Below are 20619 nucleotides of genomic sequence, written 5' to 3'. Positions count from 1 at the left end.
GGTTTTTGACAACTAGATGAGTGTAGGAAAAATGTTCTTCCCTTTAAGAAGAATTAATGTGATATCAGGAATCTTTATTTTTAAAAAAACATCTTTTACAAAAAAACATACAAATACATGATGTCAAGCCTGAGGTTCTAGTGAATAAAAAAAGGTCACTTTACTAATGTAGCTCTTTGAAAAGCCCCTATAAAGTCTCTAAGGAGCCAATCTAGAGCTGTCAGAAACTTCTGCTATTTTATACATTTTGTGTTCTATTCATTTATTTTTGCTTCTCTCAGTAAAGCACTTTGTACTTTGTGTAATTGTTTGGTGCCATATACACATCTGCAATATCAACTGTAGGATAATTAAGACCACTCGATTCAAAGGTAAACCTTTTTTATTATCAATATAACAACAAGTTGCCGGTGTTTTTCTATGGAGCGAGGCGCTGTGATCAAAGTAAAGTAAAGACCTTTCGATGCACAACCAATCAGATGAAAGCTATATTAAGTGGGGAAGTAGCTACATTTAGTAGACATTATAATCCCCTGCCTGGTCTTTCCTCATTGCTGCTGTGTCTTGTTGACGTTAGAGTACAGAGGGTCCTCTGGAGAGTGCTGGTTCACATTAGAGCAGGTTGGTATCTCTACGTCCTTCACAGCAGAATAATCACATGTAGAGGAGCTGGGATTGGTCATCAGTACCTCAGCAGCTTCACCAGAGCCTTTTCTAAAGTAGATGGTAGAGTAACGCTGCGAGGCAGAGGGGATTGTGGGAAAGTTGGCAGTGGAATAAAACGTGGTTGATGAATTTCCTGAGTCTGGCTTCTGGGGGCGCTCCTGTATCTCCTCGTAGATACAATCCTTTTAAGGAAAAAAGAGAAAGCACAATTTATCCAATTCAACTTTTCAACTTCATCAACACCTTTAAAGTAACTTCAGATATGTAGATTTCCTTGGGCACATCAAATAATAACTCGGGAAATCCTTTCATACCAAGTACTAAGATATGTTTTGCAAGCGGATCAAATACTTATTTCCCACAGTTAAATGCAAATCAATTTTTATATTTTATATGATGTCAATTTCTGTGCTTGTGAATTGATGTCAGTTTTCCCCACTCTTGCGGGAATATCTCCGCAATGGAGCGAGCTTAAGTTTCAATTTCGATTGCATGATATGAAAATTTCTCGCGACCCCCACTTTAGGAACCCCTGCTCTAGCCAATAGGACGGCGACACCGCATGGCACGCACAGTAAATGACACACAACTGTGATTGAACCCAAACATAACACTTGATTAATAAGGCTCCTACAACCAGCTTGACATTACCATACAGTTTATTAATGAACTCACCTGTGTGACGTGCTGTTCTGCTGCCTTATTTCTTTTGTTTTTGGAATGTCCTAGCAGAAAGATAAATCAGAGAACAAAGTAAACATAAACAGGCAAAAATAAATACATTTAGTTATTCAAACACTTTCATTACATTGAGACACAGTGGACTTTCTGTGTTCCTAATTAATTTGCTGCACTATTCGGTTAAGAATTGATCATTTTGTATTTGATTACTTGGAGTAGTATTTTCTGTAGACTAAAAATAAACTTCAAGACGTAAAACAAACAAAAGTATTTTATCTACTTAGCCTTTATAGTCCAGCAGCAAGTCCTCAAAAAAGGCTTTAGTTTTCGAGATACCCCTACACTAGATTGTATTGGGTTATTCTTATTCTGACTATTTGGTGACTTAGTTCAGCCACCTGGTATTTCCCTCTCCAAATATGATGACCATCAGAGTAAGCATTCTTAACTTATAAGCCATTGTGCCACTTATCCCCCATTCGGAATTTGACTATCAGAGAAGAGGTAAGCCTATGTCTAAAGAAATCTCATTTGCAATAGAACTGTAACAGATATTTCCATACAACCACTGGTTAGGGTTCAATAGCACCCTAGACAATTCAGTAATGGTATATGTTTTAGGGATTTCTGTTTTTCTGATAAATGAGAGAAAAGTGATTGAGTCCTATGTTCCTATCACCAAAAGTACAATTTCCGTCTAAACTAAAGCTAAGTTGACAGGACTATAATTCAGTATTTTTTTAGTTAAATAATAGTCTGACTATTTGGTGATGTAGGACAGCCGCCTGGTTCATACCTCAGCAAATCTAAAGAGGATAACAGAGGTCATTCTCAAGTTATGAGCTTTTTAGTCACCTTTCCCATTCGGCCTGGTCTAATTTGGCTCTTTGTCAGGGATTGGGGTAGTTCTATAGAACAACCCAAAACACTTTTTTCCCCCCAAAATAAAATTTGACAACAATCAATTTCATTAATGGGAGACCCTAAAGATAAGAAAAAAATATTGTTGTCATTTGGTCTACCTCGGGTAGGGGTATCTCAAAATCTGAGTGCCCTTCCTGCTAGACTATTAAGTCATCAGATGCTTACAAGATGGAGATTTTGTGACTGTGGTTCTCAGTGCATCATGTGCATGATTAACATTTTCCAAACCGGTAGTAATGCTTACGTCTGTAGATCAGGATCAAAATGAGCACAAACAGCAGCGCGGCTACGCAGATGATCACAGGGATGAAGATATGAGGGCCATCTGCAAACACACAACAAAGAAAATATTAAAACAGGAACCTCACCGAAAATAAATGTTGAACATGTTCCCACAGCAGAAGGCTTAAGATGTCAAAAATGCTCTCTTAACACGACTCTCAGCAAATGCAGTAGTCGTTGAAGAAACAGGAAATGTATTTGTAGGTTTTACTGAAACCAACAAAAAGTGCATTGAAGTTACACATGAAAGCTTACAAATGAATTAACAAACACAAAACAAAACGAATATCACGCAGGAATTTCACAGAAAATAGCATAATGTTATCAAAAATGCTCTCTTACCACGACTCAGAAAATTCAATCTGATATTATAAAATGAGAAGTTCACTCAGAATAAGAATTGCTAGGAGGTATATTTGGATATGTCTTTTGCTGGGTAAACCAAATGCCAAAAATGTATCAGAAAAGATATATAATTAATTGATGTCGCTTTTAATGCTTGCCATCCAGTCGTTACTTTCTGGGGATATGCACACCAGTATACAATTCTGTCCAATAGTTGCACACCTAGTTAAGTCAGAAGTAGCTGCAGACAGACAAACATAGATAATTGACTGTATTTATACAATCATATAAATGTATATGTATTTAGACTTAAAGGTGGGGTAGGTAAGTTTCAGAAACCGGCTCGAGTGCACTAAAATGTGAAAGCACACAGCCAAAAAGAATCCGCCCCTTCCTTCAGACTTCCTTACAGAGCACCTCCTCCGCGAGAGCAGGCTGCAGTAACGTTACATATCAGGCAAAGCTAAACACATCTAGGTTAGCAATACTACACAGCCAAAGCAACTCTGGTCTGACTTCTCCTAGTTTCCACTTTCTTTTTGTTCTTAATTTGTTCAGTTACATTTTTCTTTTGCGACCAGTAGACGATGTTGAACCTAACTCTGCCATGGTGAAAGTGGCCGCCTGTTGCTGGCGAGTCATTGAAGTACTGCTGCAATGCACGCCCAATGACGACACGCCCAATGAGGGCACGAGATACATTTGTGCGTGCAAGAGATGGAAGGCTGACAGACGGCTAAACGGATTGGTTGTAGTTTTTACAGTATTACGGCTTCCACAGATGACATTTTTTTATGGATTTTTTGTCAAAGCCCTTAAGATATTCATTGCTATCGGGATGTTAAGAGCATTCCATGGAATATAACAACAAGTGTATCTCGAGCCGGTTTCTGAAACTTACCTACCCCACCTTTAAGGTCACATATTTAGTTTCTCACCTTCCACCTCCAGTTGTATTTTCCTGAGAGCAGCTCGGTATCTTTTACTTGATTCCTTTCCACACCAGTAGACTCCAGCGTGCTGTGGGGACACATTACTGATGGACACAGTGAAGCCACTCTCTGTTTCTGTGAGAGTGAACATCCCGTTTGACCTCAGAGCAGATTTTGTTGATAACATATCTTCACAGATTGAACCGTTCTCTTTGCAGAAAAACTTGAATCCGGAGTCTGGAGTGAAATCTTTCTTTTCACATGAGATGGTGGTTTTAGCTGTTGTGTACGCAGTTTGATGTAATGGTCCTTGGCAGCCTTCTTCTGCAAATATAAAAAAGACAAGTCAAACTTCTCTCTCTGTTGTGTTGGCATTATAGCAAACTGATTTCCATTTTGTCTAACTGGACAGTTATGCAGATGGCTGAGGGTGGAATCATATGTTTTAAGTTAGCATGCATGTTACCTTAGTTATTGGAACATGTGTTTAGTCTTTAACACGGTTACATACAATAAAAGGGACTTATAATAAAAGATACAGCATTACTTACCAAGTTGCAATTTAACCATTTGTTCTCCATTGGAGTGAGGTTGTTGATCGGTATTAAATGTAAACTTGTACATCCCACAGTCATCTTGTGAAATCGGTTTGATAACCACCCTGAGACTTCCATTTTGTGCATCATGGTACACGGAAAAGTGTTCTTTGTTTTCCCACGTGTGTTTTTGAGTGATTTGAATGATTTTTTCTTTGTGCATAAATACATTAATACTTGTATATGTTTCATTTGGTTTAGGGTAATCCAAGGTAAAATTAACCCATCCACCAATGCATCCCCACACATAAGAGGCCTCACAGCCTGAAGAGAGAAAAGTTTACAACATGTCAGATTCTCAAACTATCTCAGGACACACTTTCAGGATTAGTGAATAGATCAGTTTGTTGGTACAACTTTTAACTGCTATGATAAGATAACGAGACTCTTATTATAATACATTATTTGTTACTCCTTTAATTGGATGACAAGTAAATGATTTCTCCCAAATAACCTCTTTAGAGTTGATACAGATTATGTTCCTGTTGTTTAGAAGCTGATATACACTGGACTACATTAGATCTTTTTTTCTTTTCAGGGGCTCTATTCGGTCCATGGTGTCTGAAAACATTAAATAATAATCTGTAGCTGGTCATACAGGCTTTGATTTGTGGATATATTAATAATGAGTGATATCCATCAGTTATAAACATGTATTTAACGGCCTCTTATTCTTACAAATGAACAGAGACTTTATGTCGGGGCTTTGGCCGGATGTCGGACTCAAACGTAGTAAAAGTGAGGCTGGAATAGATAACCAAAAATAAGCTTTTATTTACTAAAAGCTGATGAAAGAAACAGTTTAACAACAACATAATCGGACCGGGCAACACAACCAAAACTAAAAAACGGAATATCACAAAATCGGCAATTATAGCCGCAGATTTAAATAAAAATAAATCAAAGCCTTGAATGATAGGTAATTTGAAACTGATTTGTTAAATTAAATACTCATAACGAGAATCAGAAAGTCTCTGATATCAGGACTCAGACAGAAGTCATATTTTACCTGTAATGAGCGAGAGGAACAGCAGAAAGCTCCTCATTGTGATGATCTCGGATGCTGAAATCTTCAGTGAGAATATTCTCTGCACTACTTCTGTAACCTTTTTTATCTGTGCGTTGATATTGATCACAGCTGAGTTTCCTGAGATTATATGTTGGGTTAGCTAAAAGTACCCGCCCCCCTTCCTATCTTCTTCCTCCATCTTTCTTCTCTCGTCCGTGTGTTTTTGTACTTTACAGCGTTATTACTATCAACCCCAAACAGATTGTCTGGTGCTCAAACAGGTTCTTGTTCCTAACTGTTAATCAATGTACCACTAGCCCAGGACTTCACGATCAAAATGAACTTGGTTCAACATTGCACTTTTTCAAAGCAATTTAAGCAACATCCGAGCATTACTGTTTATCACAATGCAAATGTAAAGTTAAACAATGTCACTAAGTAGTTCCCTGTGTTATTTTAATATTGGTTATGGTTGTTTAGGGAAGTGTTCTAGATAATGAGGTTTGATCCCTTTTGAGTTAGAAAGGTTTTTGACAACTAGATGAGAGTGTAGGAGAAATGTTCTTCCCTCTATTATTTTGAAGAAGAATTAATGTGATATCAGGAATCTTTATTTAAAAAAAAAACATATTTTACAAAAAAACATACAAATACATGATGTCAAGCCTGAGGTTCTAGTGAATAAAAAAAGGTCACTTTACTAATGTAGCTCTTTGAAAAGCCCCTATAAAGTCTCTAAGGAGCCAATCTAGAGCTGTCAGAAACTTCTGCTATTTTATACATTTTGTGTTCTATTCATTTATTTTTGCTTCTCTCAGTAAAGCACTTTGTACTTTGTGTAATTGTTTGGTGCCATATACACATCTGCAATATCAACTGTAGGATAATTAAGACCACTCGATTCAAAGGTAAACCTTTTTTATTATCAATATAAAAACAAGTTGCCGGTGTGTTTCTATGGAGCGAGGCGCTGTGATCAAAGTAAAGTAAAGACCTTTCGATGCACAACCAATCAGATGAAAGCTATATTAAGTGGGGAAGTAGCTACATTTAGTAGACATTATAATCCCCTGCCTGGTCTTTCCTCATTGCTGCTGTGTCTTGTTGACGTTAGAGTACAGAAGGTCCTCTGGAGAGTGCTGGTTCACATTAGAGCAGGTTGGTATCTCTACGTCCTTCACAGCAGAATAATCACATGCAGAGGAGCTGGGATTGGTCATCAGTACCTCAGCAGCTTCACCAGAGCCGTTTCTAAAGTAGATGGTAGAGTAACGCTGCGAGGCAGAGGGGATTGTGGGAAAGTTGGCAGTGGAATAAAACGTGGTTGATGAATTTCCTGAGTCTGGCTTCTGGGGGCGCTCCTGTATCTCCTCATAGATACAATCCTTTCAGGAAAAAAGAGAAAGCACAATTCATCCAATTCAACTTTTCAACTTCATCAACACCTTTAAAGTAACTTCAGATATGTAGATTTCCTTGTGAATATCAAATAATAACTCGGGAAATCATTTCATACCAAGTACTAAGACATGTTTTGCAAGCGGATCAAATACTTATTTCCCACAGTTAAATGCAAATCAATTTTTATATTTTATATGATGTCAATTTCTGTGCTTGTGAATTGATGTCAGTTTTCCCCACTGTTGCGGGAATATCTCCGCAATGGAGCGAGCTTAAGTTTCAATTTCGATTGCATGATATGAAAATGTCTATGCAAACGTTATTATTAATAATAATTTAAAAAAATATTATAAAAAAAATTAATCAATTTTTTTAATACATTTTTTTTTTTTTTTTCCATTTTTATTTTGTAATCATCTCACGACCCCCACTCGGGGTCTCGCGACCCCCACTTTAGGAACCCCTGCTCTAGCCAATAGGACGGCGACACCGCATGGCACGCACAGTAAATGACACACAACTGTGATTGAACCCAAACATAACACTTGATTAATAAGGCTCCTCCAACCAGCTCTACATTACCATACAGTTTATTAATGAACTCACCTGTGTGACGTGCTGTTCTGCTGTCTTATTTCTTTTGTTTTTGGAATGTCCTAGCAGAAAGATAAATCAGAGAACAAAGTAAACATAAACAAGCAAAAATAAATACATTTAGTTATTCAAACACTTTCATTACATTGAGACACAGTGGACTTTCTGTGTTCCTAATTAATCTGCTGCACTATTCAGTTAAGAATTGATCATTTTGTATTTGATTACTTGGAGTAGTATTTTCTGTAGACTAAAAATAAACTTCAAGACGTAAAACAAACAAAAGTATTTTATCTACTTAGCCTTTACAGGACTGTCTCAGAAAATTAGAATATTGTGATAAAGTTCTTTATTTTCTGTAATGCAATTAAAAAACAAAAATGTCATACATTCTGGATTCATTACAAATCAACTGAAATATTGCAAGCCTTTTATTATTTTAATATTGCTGATTATGGCATACAGCTTAAGAAAACTCAAATATCCTATCTCTAAATATTAGAATATCATGAAAAAGTATACTAGTAGGGTGTTCAACGAATCACTTGAATCGTCTAATTAACTCGAAACACCTGCAAGGGTTTCCTGAGCCTTGAAAAACACTCAGCTTGGTTCAGTAAACTAAATCACAAGTATGGGGAAGACTGCTGATCTGACTGCTGTCCAGAGGACCGTCATTGACACCCTCCATCAGGAGGGTAAGACACAAAAAGAAATTTCTCAAAGAGCAAGCTGTTCACAGAGTGCAGTTTCAAAGCACATCCACAAAAAGTCTGTTGGAAGGGGGAAATGTGGCAGGAAACGCTGCACAACCAAGAGAGATGACCGCAGCCTTAACAGCATTGTGAAGAAGAGTCGCTTCCAGAATTTGGGGGAGCTTCAAAGACAGTGGACTGAAGCTGGAGTCCAGGTATCAAAAGTCACTGTTCACAGACGTGTCCGGGAAATGGGCTACAATAGCCGTATTCCCATGGTCAAGCCACTTCTGAACTCAAGACAACGGAAGAGGCGTCTGACTTGGGCTAAGGAAAAGAAGCACTGGACAGTTGCACAGTGGTCCAAAGTCCTCTTTTCAGACGAAAGCAAGTTTTGTATTTCATTTGGAAGTCAAGGCGCCAGAGTCTGGAGAAAGGCTGGAGAGGAGCAAAATCCAAGTTGCTTGAAATCCAGTGTGAAGTTCCCACAGTCAGCGATGGTTTGGGGAGCCATGTCAGCTGCTGGTGTTGGTCCACTGTGTTTCATCAAGCCCAGAGTAAATGCAGCTGTGTACCAAGAGATTTTAGAGCACTACATGCTTCCGTCTGCTGAAAAGCTCTATGGAGATGAGGAATTCATTTTCCAGCATGATCTGGCACCTGCCCACAGTGCCAAAACCACCAGTAACTGGTGTACTGACCATGGCATTACTGTCCTCGATTGGCCTGCAAATTCCCCTGACCTGAACCCCATAGAGAATATGTGGGGTATTGTGAAGAAGAAGCTGAAAGACACCAGACCCAACAATGCTAATGAGCTAAAGGCCGCTATTGAAGCATCCTGGGCATCCATAACACCTCAGCAATGCCACAGGCTGATTGCCTCCATGCCACGCCGCATTGATGCAGTAATCCGTGCAAAAGGATTCCCAACCAAGTTCACTCAGGAGAGACGTGATGTATGGAATACATGTTTATTATCGGGTCACATTATATAAATGAAACATAATGATGACAGTTTATAACAAGTGAATGAAATGGTGTTTGGCGATTAGGCCCAGGTTTTGTAGGATGTCATTCGGGAAGGGAAGAACCGTTTCCGATGAACCCCCCTGGGTCTAGACACTGGTGGTGGTGATAAGTGGTTAGGTCCGGTTGGAAGGGAGAAGGTTGAGCTTGGCCCTGAGTTGGAAGCAGGAGGCGAAGGGGTGGAGGAGGGTTGCGCGTTGACACCTGGAAGACAGCTGATGGAAAAGGGGAGAGCATATATAGAGGGATTAACAGGTGCGATGATTAGGCTTGTGAATGGAGGGAAGTGATAGGTTAGCTGAGGAGTGGGGAGTGGCGCTCCCTATCCTTTAGTGAAGGGAGCGAGTATTGCCATGACGCGCAATACGAAGTGATAGGTCTTCCTGCCTGAACTTGCGCTGAGCTTCATTACTGAGTGCATTAATGGACATTTTCAAATGTTTGATTGTGTTTTGCTGTTATAAATCTTTTTTTTTTTACTTGGTCTGAGGAACTATTCTAATTTTTTGAGATATGATTTTTGAGTTTTCTTAAGCTGTATGCCATAATCAGCAATATTAAAATAATAAAAGGCTTGCAATATTTCAGTTGATTTGTAATGAATCCAGAATGTATGACATTTTTGTTTTTTTAATTGCATTACAGAAAATAAAGAACTTTATCACAATATTCTAATTTTCTGAGACAGTCCTGTATAGTCCAGCAGCAAGTCCTCAAAAAAGGCTTTAGTTTTCGAGATACCCCGACACTAGATTGTATTGGGTTATTCTTATTCTGACTATTTGGTGATGTAGTTCAGCCACCTGGTATTTCCCTCTCCAAATATAATGACCATCAGAGTAAGCATTCTTAACTTATAAGCCATTGTGCCACTTATCCCCCATTCGGAATTTGATTATCAGAGAAGAGGTAAGCCTATGTCTAAATAAATCTCATTTGCAATAGAACTGTACCAAATATTTCCATACAACCACTGGTTAGTGTTCAATAGCACCCTAGACAATTCAGTAATGGTATATGTTTTAGGGATTTCTGTTTTTCTGATAAATGAGAGAAAAGTGATTGAGTCCTATGTTCCTATCACCAAAAGTACAATTTCCGTCTAAACTAAAGCTAAGTTTACAGGACTATAATTCAGTATTTCTTTGGTTAAATAATTTTCTGACTATTTGGTGATGTAGGATAGCCGCCTGGTTCATACCTCAGCAAATCTAAAGAGGATAACAGAGGTCATTCTCAAGTTATGAGCTTTTTAGTCACCTTTCCCATTCGGCCTGGTCTAATTTGGCTCTTTGTCAGGGATTGGGGTAGTTCTAAAGAACAACACAAAAAACTTTTTTTCCCCCAAAATAAAATTTGACAACAATCAATTTCATTAATGGGAGACCCTAAAGATAAGAAAAAAATATTGTTGTCATTTGTTCTACCTCGGTTAGGGGTATCTCAAAATCTGAGGGCCCTTCCTGCTAGACTATTAAGTCATCAGATGCTTACAAGATGGAGATTTTGTGACTGTGGTTCTCAGTGCATCATGTGCATGATTAACATTTTCCAAACCGGTAGTAATGCTTACGTCTGTAGATCAGGATCAAAATGAGCACAAACAGCAGCGCGGCTACGCAGATGATCACAGGGATGAAGATATGAGGGCCATCTGCAAACACACAACAAAGAACATATTAAAACAGGAACCTCACCGAAAATAAATGTTTAACATGTTCCCACAGCAGAAGGCTTAAGATGTCAAAAAGGCTCTCTTAACACGACTCTCAGCAAATGCAGTAGTCGTTGAAGAAACAGGAAATGTTTGTGTAGGTTTTACTGAAACCAACAAAAAGTGCATTGAAGTTACACATGAAAGCTTACAAATGAATTAACAAACACAAAACAAAACAAATATCACGCAGGAATTTTGCAGAAAATAGCATAATGTTATCAAAAATGCTCTCTTACCACGACTCTCAGAAAATTCAACCTGATATTATAAAATGAAAAGTTCACTCAGAATAAGAATTGTTAGGAGGTATATTTGGATATGTCTTTTGCTGGGTAAACCAAATGCCAAAAATGTATCAGAAAAGATATATAATTAATTGATGTCGCTTTTAATGCTTGCCATCCAGTCATTACTTTCTGGGGATATGCACACCAGTATACAATTCTGTCCAATAGTTGCACTCCTAGTTAAGTCAGAAGTAGCTGCAGACAGACAAACATAGATAATTGACTGTATTTACACAATCATATAAATGTATATGTATTTAGACTTAAAGGTGAGGTAGGTAAGTTTCAGAAACCGGCTCGAGTGCACTAAAATGTGAAAGCACACAGCCAAAAAGAATCCGCCCCTTCCTTCAGACTTCCTTACAGAGCACCTCCTCCGCGAGAACAGGCTGCAGTAACGTTACATATCAGGCAAAGCTAAACACAGGTCAGCAATACTACACAGCCAAAGCAGCTCCGATATTGACTCTGGTTTTGACTTCTCCTAGTTTCCACTTTCTTTTTGTTCTCAATTTTCTCAGTTACATTTTTCTTTTGCGACCAGTAGACGATGTTGAACCTAACTCTGCCATGGTGAAAGTGGCCGCCTGTTGCTGGCGAGTCATTGAAGTACTGCTGCAATGCACGCCCAATGACGACACGCCCAATGAGGGCACGAGATACATTTGTGCGTGCAAGAGATGGAAGGCTGACAGACGGCTAAACGGATTGGTTGTAGTTTTTACAGTATTACGGCTTCCACAGATGACATTTTTTTATGGATTTGTTGTCAAAGCACTTCAGATATTCATTGCTATAGGGATGTTAAGAGCATTCCATGGAATATAACAAGTGTATCTCGAGCCGGTTTCTGAAACTTACCTACCCCACCTTTAAGGTCACATATTTAGTTTCTCACCTTCCACCTCCAGTTGTATTTTCCTGAGAGCAGCTCGGTATCTTTTACTTGATTCCTTTCCACACCAGTAGACTCCAGCGTGCTGTGGGGACACATTACTGATGGACACAGTGAAGCCACTCTCTGTTTCTGTGAGAGTGAACATCCCGTTTGACCTCAGAGCAGATTTTGTTGATAACATATCTTCACAGATTGAACCGTTCTCTTTGCAGAAAAACTTGAATCCGGAGTCTGGAGTGAAATCTTTCTTTTCACATGAGATGGTGGTTTTAGCTGTTGTGTACGCAGTTTGATGTAATGGTCCTTGGCAGCCTTCATCTGCAAATATAAAAAAGACAAGTCAAACTTCTCTCTCTGTTGTGTGGGCATTATAGCAAACTGATTTCCATTTTGTCTAACTGGACAGTTATGCAGATGACTGAGGGTGGAATCATATGTTTTAAGTTAGCATGCATGTTACCTTAGTTATTGGAACATGTGTTTAGTCTTTAACACGGTTACATACAATAAAAGGGACTTATAATAAAAGATACAGCATTACTTACCAAGTTGCAACTTAACCATTTGTTCTCCATTGGAGTGAGATTGTTGATCGGTATTAAATGTAAACTTGTACATCCCACAGTCATCTTGTGAAATCGGTTTGATAACCACCCTGAGACTTTCATTTTGTGCATCATGGTACACGGAAAAGTGTTCTTTGTTTTCCCACGTGTGTTTTTGAGTGATTTGAATGATTTTCTCTTTGTGCATAAATACATTAATACTTGTATATGTTTCATTTGGTTCAGGGTAATCCAAGGTAAAATTAACCCATCCACCTCTGCATCCCCACACATAAGAGGCCTCACAGCCTGAAGAGAGAAAAGTTTACAACATGTCAGATTCTCAAACTATCTCAGGACACACTTTCAGGATTAGTGAATAGATCAGTTTGTTGGTACAACTTTTAACTGCTATGATAAGATGACGAGACTCTTATTATAATACATTATTTGTTACTCCTTTAATTGGATGACAAGTAAATGATTTCTCCCAAATAACCTCTTTATAGTTAATACAGATTATGTTCCTGTTGTTTAGAAGCTGATATACACTGGACTACATTAGATCTTTTTTTTTTTTCAGGGGCTCTATTCGGTCCATGGTGTCTGAAAATATCAAATAATAATCTGTAGCTGGTCATACAGGCTTTGATTTGTGGATATATTAATAATGAGTGATATCCATCAGTTATAAACATGTATTTAACAGCCTCTTATTCTTACAAATGAACAGAGACTTTATGTCGGGGCTTTGGCCGGATGTCGGACTCAAACGTAGTAAAAGTGAGGCTGGAATAGATAACCAAAAATAAGCTTTTATTTACTAAAAGCTGATGAAAGAAACAGTTTAACAACAAAAGAATCGGACCGGGCAACACAACCAAAACTAAAAAACGGAATATCACAAAATCGGCAATTATAGCCGCAGATTTAAATAAAAATAAATCAAAGCCTTGAATGATAGGTAATTTGAAACTGATTTGTTAAATTAAATACTCATAACGAGAATCAGAAAGTCTCTGATATCAGGACTCAGACAGAAGTCATATTTGACCTGTTATGAGCGAGAGGAACAGCAGAAAGCTCCTCATTGTGATGATCTCGGATGCTGAAATCTTCAGTGAGAATATTCTCTGCACTACTTCTGTAACCTTTTTTATCTGTGCGTTGATATTGATCACAGCTGAGTTTCCTGAGATTATATGTTGGGTTAGCTAAAAGTACCCGCCCCCCTTCTTATCTTCTTCCTCCATCTTTCTTCTCTCGTCCGTGTGTTTTTGTACTTTACAGCGTTATTACTATCTACCCCATAGCTTGTGCTCAAACAGGTTCTTGTTCCTAACGTAATCAATGTACCACTAGCCCAGGACTTCACGATCAAAATTAGCTTGGTTCAACATTGCATTTTTTCAAAGCCATTTAAGCAACATCCGAGCATTACTGTTTATCACAATGCAAATGTAAAGTTAAACAATGTCACTAAGTAGTTCCCTGTGTTATTTTAATATTGGTTATGGTTGTTTAGGGAAGTGTTCTAGATAATGAGGTTTGATCCCTTTTGAGTTAGAAAGGTTTTTGACAACTAGATGAGAGTGTAGGAGAAATGTTCTTCCCTTTATTGTTTTGAAGAAGAATTAATGTGATATCAGGAATCTTTATTTTAAAAAAAACATCTTTTACAAAAAAACATACTAATAAATGATGTCAAGCCTGAGGTTCTAGTGAATAAAAAAAGGTCACTTTACTAATGTAGCTCTTTGAAAAGCCCCTATAAAGTCTCTAGGGAGCCAATCTAGAGCTGTCAGAAACTTCTGCTATTTTATACATTTTGTGTTCTATTCATTTATTTTGCTTCTCTCAGTAAAGCACTTTGTACTTTGTGTAATTGTTTGGTGCCATATACACATCTGCAATATCAACTGTAGGATAATTAAGACCACTCGATTCAAAGGTAAACCTTTTTTATTATCAATATAAAAACAAGTTGCCGGTGTTTTTCTATGGAGCGAGGCGCTGTGATCAAAGTAAAGACCTTTCGATGCACAACCAATCAGATGAAAGCTATATTAAGTGGGGAAGTAGCTACATTTAGTAGACATTATAATCCCCTGCCTGGTCTTTCCTCATTGCTGCTGTGTCTTGTTGACGTTAGAGTACAGAGGGTCCTCTGGAGAGTGCTGGTTCACATTAGAGCAGGTTGGTATCTCTACGTCCTTCACAGTAGAATAGTCACATGCAAAGGAGCTGGGATTGGTCATCAGTACCTCAGCAGCTTCACCAGAGCCGTTTGTAAAGTAGATGGTAGAGTAACGCTGCGAGGCAGAGGGGATTGTGGGAAAGTTGGCAGTGGAATAAAACGTGGTTGATGAATTTCCTGAGTCTGGCTTCTGGGGGCGCTCCTGTATCTCCTCGTAGATACAATCCTTTCAGGAAAAAAGAGAAAGCACAATTTATCCAATTCAACTTTTCAACTTCATCAACACCTTTAAAGTAACTTCAGGTATGTAGATTTCCTTGGGCATATCAAATAATAACTCGGGAAATCATTTCATACCAAGTACTAAGATATGTTTTGCAAGCGGATCAAATACTTATTTCCCACAGTTAAATGCAAATCAATTTTTATATTTTATATGATGTCAATTTCTGTGCTTGTGAATTGATGTCAGTTTTCCCCACTGTTGCGGGAATATCTCCGCAATGGAGCGAGCTTAAGTTTCAATTTCGATTGCATGATATGAAAATGTCTATGCAAACGTTATTATTAATAATAATTAAAAAAAATATTCTAAAAAAAATTAATCAATTTTTTAAATACATTTTTTATTTTTTATTTTCCATTTTCATTTTGTAATCATCTCATGACCCCCACTCGGGGTCTCGCGACCCCCACTCGGGGTCTCGCGACCCCCACTTTAGGAACCCCTGCTCTAGCCAATAGGACGGCGACACCGCATGGCACGCACAGTAAATGACACACAACTGTGATTGAACCCAAACATAACACTTGATTAATAAGGCTCCTCCAACCAGCTTTACATTACCATACAGTTTATTAATGAACTCACCTGTGTGACGTGCTGTTCTGCTGCCTTATTTCTTTTGTTTTTGGAATGTCCTAGCAGAAAGATAAATCAGAGAACAAAGTAAACATAAACAGGCAAAAATAAATACATTTAGTTATTCCAACACTTTCATTACATTGAGACACAGTGGACTTTCTGTGTTCCTAATTAATTTGCTGCACTATTCGGTTAAGAATTGATCATTTTGTATTTGATTACTTGGAGTAGTATTTTCTGTAGACTAAAAATAAACTTCAAGACGTAAAACAAACAAAAGTATTTTATCTACTTAGGCTTTATAGTCCAGCAGCAAGTCCTCAAAAAGGCTTTAGTTTTCGAGATACCCCGACACTAGATTGTATTGGGTTATTCTTATTCTGACTATTTGGTGATATAGTTCAGCCACCTGGTATTTCCCTCTCCAAATATAATGACCATCAGAGTAAGCATTCTTAACTTATAAGCCATTGTGCCACTTATCCCCCATTCGGAATTTGACTGTATCAGAGAAGAGGTAGGCCTATGTCTAAAGAAATCTCATTTGCAATAGAACTGTAACAGATATTTCCATACAACCACTGGTTAGTGTTCAATAGCACCCTAGACAATTCAGTAATGGTATATGTTTTAGGGATTTCTGTTTTTCTGATAAATGAGAGAAAAGTGATTGAGTCCTATGTTCCTATCACCAAAAGTACAATTTCCGTCTAAACTAAAGCTAAGTTTACAGGACTATAATTCAGTATTTCTTTAGTTAAATAATTGTCTGACTATTTGGTGATGTAGGACAGCCGCCTGGTTCATACCTCAGCAAATCTAAAGAGGATAACAGAGGTCATTCTCAAGTTATGAGCTTTTTAGTCACCTTTCCCACATTCGGCCTGGTCTAATTTGGCTCTTTGTCAGGGATTGGGGTAGTTCTAAAGAACAACCCAAAAAACTTTTTTTCCCCCAAAATAAAATTTGACAACAATCAATTTCATTAATGGGAGACCCTAAAGATAAGAAAAAAATATTGTTGTCATTTGTTCTACCTCGGGTAGGGGTATCTCAAAATCTGAGGGCCCTTCCTGCTAGACTATTAAGTCATCAGATGCTTACAAGATGGAGATTTTGTGACTGTGGTTCTCAGTGCATCATGTGCATGATTAACATTTTCCAAACCGGTAGTAATGCTTACGTCTGTAGATCAGGATCAAAATGAGCACAAACAGCAGCGCGGCTACGCAGATGATCACAGGGATGAAGATATGAGGGCCATCTGCAAACACACAACAAAGAAAATATTAAAACAGGAACCTCACCGAAAATAAATGTTTAACATGTTCCCACAGCAGAAGGCTTAAGATGTCAAAAAGGCTCTCTTAACACGACTCTCAGCAAATGCAGTAGTCGTTGAAGAAACAGGAAATGTTTGTGTAGGTTTTACTGAAACCAACAAAAAGTGCATTGAAGTTACACATGAAAGCTTACAAATGAATTAACAAACACAAAACAAAACAAATATCACGCAGGAATTTCGCAGAAAATAGCATAATGTTATCAAAAATGCTCTCTTACCACGACTCTCAGAAAATTCAATCTGATATTATAAAATGAAAAGTTCACTCAGAATAAGAATTGTTAGGAGGTATATTTGGATATGTCTTTTGCTGGGTAAACCAAATGCCAAAAATGTATCAGAAAAGATATATAATTAATTTATGTCGCTTTTAATGCTTGCCATCCAGTCGTTACTTTCTGGGGATATGCACACCAGTATACAATTCTGTCCAATAGTTGCACTCCTAGTTAAGTCAGAAGTAGCTGCAGACAGACAAACATAGATAATTGACTGTATTTATACAATCATATAAATGTATATGTATTTACATTAAAGGTGGGGTAGGTAAGTTTCAGAAACCGGCTCGAGTGCACTAAAATGTGAAAGCACACAGCCAAAAAGAATCCGCCCCTTCCTTCAGACTTCCTTACAGAGCACCTCCTCCGCGAGAACAGGCTGCAGGAACGTTACAGATCAGGCAAAGCTAAACACATCTAGGTTAGCAATACTACACAGCCAAAGCAACTCCGATATTGACTCTGGTTTGACTTCTCCTAGTTTCCACTTTCTTTTTGTTCTTAATTTGCTCAGTTACATTTTTTCTTTTGCGACCAGTAGACGATGTTGAACCTAACTCTGCCATGGTGAAAGTGGCCGCCTGTTGCTAGCGAGTCATTGAAGTACTGCTGCAATGCACGCCCAATGACGGCACGCCCAATGAGGGCACGAGATGGAAGGCTGACAGACGGCTAAACGGATTGGTTGTAGTTTTTACAGTATTACGGGTTCCACAGATGACATTTTTTTATGGATTTTTTGTCAAAGCACTTCAGATATTCATTGCTATCGGGATGTTAAGAGCATTCCATGGAATATAACCAAAAGTGTATCTCGAGCCGGTTTCTGAAACTTACATACCCCACCTTTAAGGTCACATATTTAGTTTCTCACCTTCCACCTCCAGTTGTATTTTCCTGAGAGCAGCTCGGTATCTTTTACTTGATTCTTGTCCACACCAGTAGACTCCAGCGTGCTGTGGGGACACATTACTGATGGACACAGTGAAGCCACTCTCTGTTTCTGTGAGAGTGAACATCCCATTTGACCTCAGAGCAGATTTTGTTGATAAAATATCTTCACAGATTGAACCGTTCTCTTTGCAGAAAAACTTGAATCTGGAGTCTAGAGTGAACTCTTTCTTTTCACATGAGATGGTGGTTTTAGCTGTTCTGTACGCAGTTTGATGTAATGGTCCTTGGCAGCCTTCATCTGCAAATATAAAAAAGACAAGTCAAACTTCTCTCTCCGTTGTGTGGGCATTATAGCAAACTGATTTCTATTTTGTCTAACTGGACAGTTATGCAGATGGCTGAGGGTGGAATCATATGTTTTAAGTTAGCATGCATGTTACCTTAGTTATTGGAACATGTGTTTAGTCTTTAACACGGTTACATACAATAAAAGGGACTTATAATAAAAGATAAAGCATTACTTACCAAGTTGCAATTTAACCATTTGTCCTCCATTGGAGTGAGGTTGTTGATCGGTATTAAATCTAAACTTGTACATCCCACAGTCATCTTGTGAAATCGGTTTGATGCCCACCCTGAGACTTTTATTTTGTGCATCGTGGTACACGGAAAAGTCTTCTTTGTTTTCCCACGTGTGTTTTTGAGTGATTTGAATGATTTTTTCTTCGTGCATAAATACATTAATACTTGTATATGTTTCATTTGGTTCAGGGTAATCCAAGGTCAAATTAACCCATCCACCAATGCATCCCCACACATAAGAGGCCTCACAGCCTGAAGAGAGAAAAGTTTACAACATGTCAGATTCTCAAACTATCTCAGGACACACTTTCAGGATTAGTGAATAGATCAGTTTGTTGGTACAACTTTTAACTGCTATGATAAGACAACGAGACTCTTATTATAATACATTATTTATTACTCCTTTAATTGGATGACAAGTAAATGATTTCTCCCAAATAACCTCTTTATAGTTAATACAGATTATGTTCCTGTTGTTTAGAGGCTGATATACACTGGACTACATTAGATCTTTTTTTTTTTTCAGGGGCTCTATCCGGTCCATGGTGTCTGAAAACATTAAATAATAATCTGTAGCTGGTCATACAGGCTTTGATTTGTGGATATATTAATAATGAGTGATATCCATCAGTTATAAACATGTATTTAACGGCCTCTTATTCTTACAAATGAACAGAGACTTTATGTCGGGGCTTTGGCCGGATGTCGGACTCAAACGTAGTAAAAGTGAGGCTGGAATAGATAACCAAAAATAAGCTTTTATTTACTAAAAGCTGATGAAAGAAACAGTTTAACAACATAATCGGACCGGGCAATACAACCAAAACTAAAATACGGAATATCACAAAATCGGCAATTATAGCCGCAGATTTAAATAAAAATAAATCAAAGCCTTGAATGATAGGTAATTTGAAACTGATTTGTTAAATTAAATACTCATAAGGAGAATCAGAAAGTCTCTGATATCAGGACTCAGACAGAAGTCATATTTTACCTGTAATGAGCGAGAGGAACAGCAGAAAGCTCCTCATTGTGATGATCTCGGATGCTGAAATCTTCAGTGAGAATATTCTCTGCACTACTTCTGTAACCTTTTTTATCTTTGCGTTGATATTGATCACAGCTGAGTTTCCTGAGATTATATGTTGGGTTAGCTAAAAGTACCCGCCCCCCTTCCTATCTTCTTCCTCCATCTTTCTTCTCTCGTCCGTGTGTTTTTGTACTTTACAGCGTTATTACTATCAACCCCATAGCTGGTGCTCAAACAGATTGTTGTTCCTAACTGTTAATCAATGTACCACTAGCCCAGGACTTCACGATCAAAATGAACTTGGTTCAACATTGCATTTTTTCAAAGCAATTTAAGCAACATCCGAGCATTACTGTTTATCACAATGCAAATGTAAAGTTAAACAATGTCACTAAGTAGTTCCCTGTGTTATTTTAATATTGGTTATGGTTGCTTAGGGAAGTGTTCTAGATAATGAGGTTTGAGCCCTTTAGAGTTAGAAAGGTTTTTGACAACTAGATGAGTGTAGGAGAAATGTTCTTCCCTTTATTGTTTTGAAGAAGAATTAATGTGATATCAGGAATCTTTATTTTTAAAAAAACATCTTTTACAAAAAAACATACAAATACATGATGTCAAGCCTGAGGTTCTAGTGAATAAAAAAAGGTCACTTTACTAATGTAGCTCTTTGAAAAGCCCCTATAAAGTCTCTAGGGAGCCAATCTAGAGCTGTCAGAAACTTCTGCTATTTTATACATTTTGTGTTCTATTCATTTATTTTTGCTTCTCTCAGTAAAGCACTTTGCACTTTGTACGTATTGTTTGGTGCCATATACACATCTGCAATA

General features: G+C 37.9%; 3 protein-coding genes across 3 annotated transcripts; all 3 read right to left on the bottom strand.

Annotated features, from left to right (window-relative positions):
* Positions 1-57: 57 nt before the first annotated feature.
* On the bottom strand, positions 58-6033 carry LOC307041518 (uncharacterized protein). The gene is made up of 6 exons (XM_079684985.1): positions 5436-6033; positions 4382-4690; positions 3837-4154; positions 2516-2596; positions 1342-1391; positions 58-848 (listed from the first exon to the last, which is right to left on the bottom strand). Exons 1-6 carry the CDS (start codon positions 5470-5472, stop codon positions 549-551), a joined length of 1095 nt encoding a protein of 364 aa, XP_079541111.1. The 5' UTR covers positions 5473-6033; the 3' UTR covers positions 58-548.
* Positions 6031-12797, bottom strand: LOC307041525 (uncharacterized protein). Its single transcript, XM_079684992.1, has 5 exons — positions 12602-12797; positions 12057-12374; positions 10728-10808; positions 7443-7492; positions 6031-6820 (listed from the first exon to the last, which is right to left on the bottom strand). The coding sequence occupies exons 1-5, from the start codon at positions 12672-12674 to the stop codon at positions 6521-6523; spliced, it is 822 nt and encodes a 273-aa protein (XP_079541118.1). The 5' UTR covers positions 12675-12797; the 3' UTR covers positions 6031-6520.
* Positions 12798-14417: 1620 nt separating this feature from the next.
* Positions 14418-19108, bottom strand: LOC307041523 (uncharacterized protein). Its single transcript, XM_079684990.1, has 5 exons — positions 18706-19108; positions 18161-18478; positions 16847-16927; positions 15670-15719; positions 14418-15024 (listed from the first exon to the last, which is right to left on the bottom strand). Exons 1-5 carry the CDS (start codon positions 18911-18913, stop codon positions 14725-14727), a joined length of 957 nt encoding a protein of 318 aa, XP_079541116.1. The 5' UTR covers positions 18914-19108; the 3' UTR covers positions 14418-14724.
* Positions 19109-20619: the final 1511 nt, after the last annotated feature.

This window comes from Notothenia rossii (assembly GCF_949606895.1).
Source record: "Notothenia rossii genome assembly, chromosome: 5".
In the NCBI taxonomy this organism is placed as follows: domain Eukaryota; kingdom Metazoa; phylum Chordata; class Actinopteri; order Perciformes; family Nototheniidae; genus Notothenia; species Notothenia rossii.
This window is presented reverse-complemented; position numbering and strand designations above follow the sequence as displayed.

Bases quoted from the DNA above. Each gene is read 5' to 3' on its own strand.
- LOC307041518 (XM_079684985.1), bottom strand. From the start codon at position 5,472: ATGAGGAGCTTTCTGCTGTTCCTCTCGCTCATTACAG. The intron at 2,597-3,836 runs GTGAGAAACTAA...GTGTGTTTGCAG, and splicing joins AATACAACTGGAGGTGGAAG to ATGGCCCTCATATCTTCATC. The intron at 1,392-2,515 runs GTAAGCATTACT...TCTTTCTGCTAG, and splicing joins TTTGATCCTGATCTACAGAC to GACATTCCAAAAACAAAAGA.
- LOC307041525 (XM_079684992.1), bottom strand. From the start codon at position 12,674: ATGTACAAGTTTACATTTAATACCGATCAACAATCTCACTCCAATGGA. The intron at 7,493-10,727 runs GTAAGCATTACT...TCTTTCTGCTAG, and splicing joins TTTGATCCTGATCTACAGAC to GACATTCCAAAAACAAAAGA. The intron at 6,821-7,442 runs GTGAGTTCATTA...TTTTCCTGAAAG, and splicing joins CAGAACAGCACGTCACACAG to GATTGTATCTATGAGGAGAT.
- LOC307041523 (XM_079684990.1), bottom strand. From the start codon at position 18,913: ATGCACGAAGAAAAAATCATTCAAATCACTCAAAAACACACGTGGGAA. The intron at 16,928-18,160 runs GTGAGAAACTAA...GTGTGTTTGCAG, and splicing joins AATACAACTGGAGGTGGAAG to ATGGCCCTCATATCTTCATC. The intron at 15,025-15,669 runs GTGAGTTCATTA...TTTTCCTGAAAG, and splicing joins CAGAACAGCACGTCACACAG to GATTGTATCTACGAGGAGAT.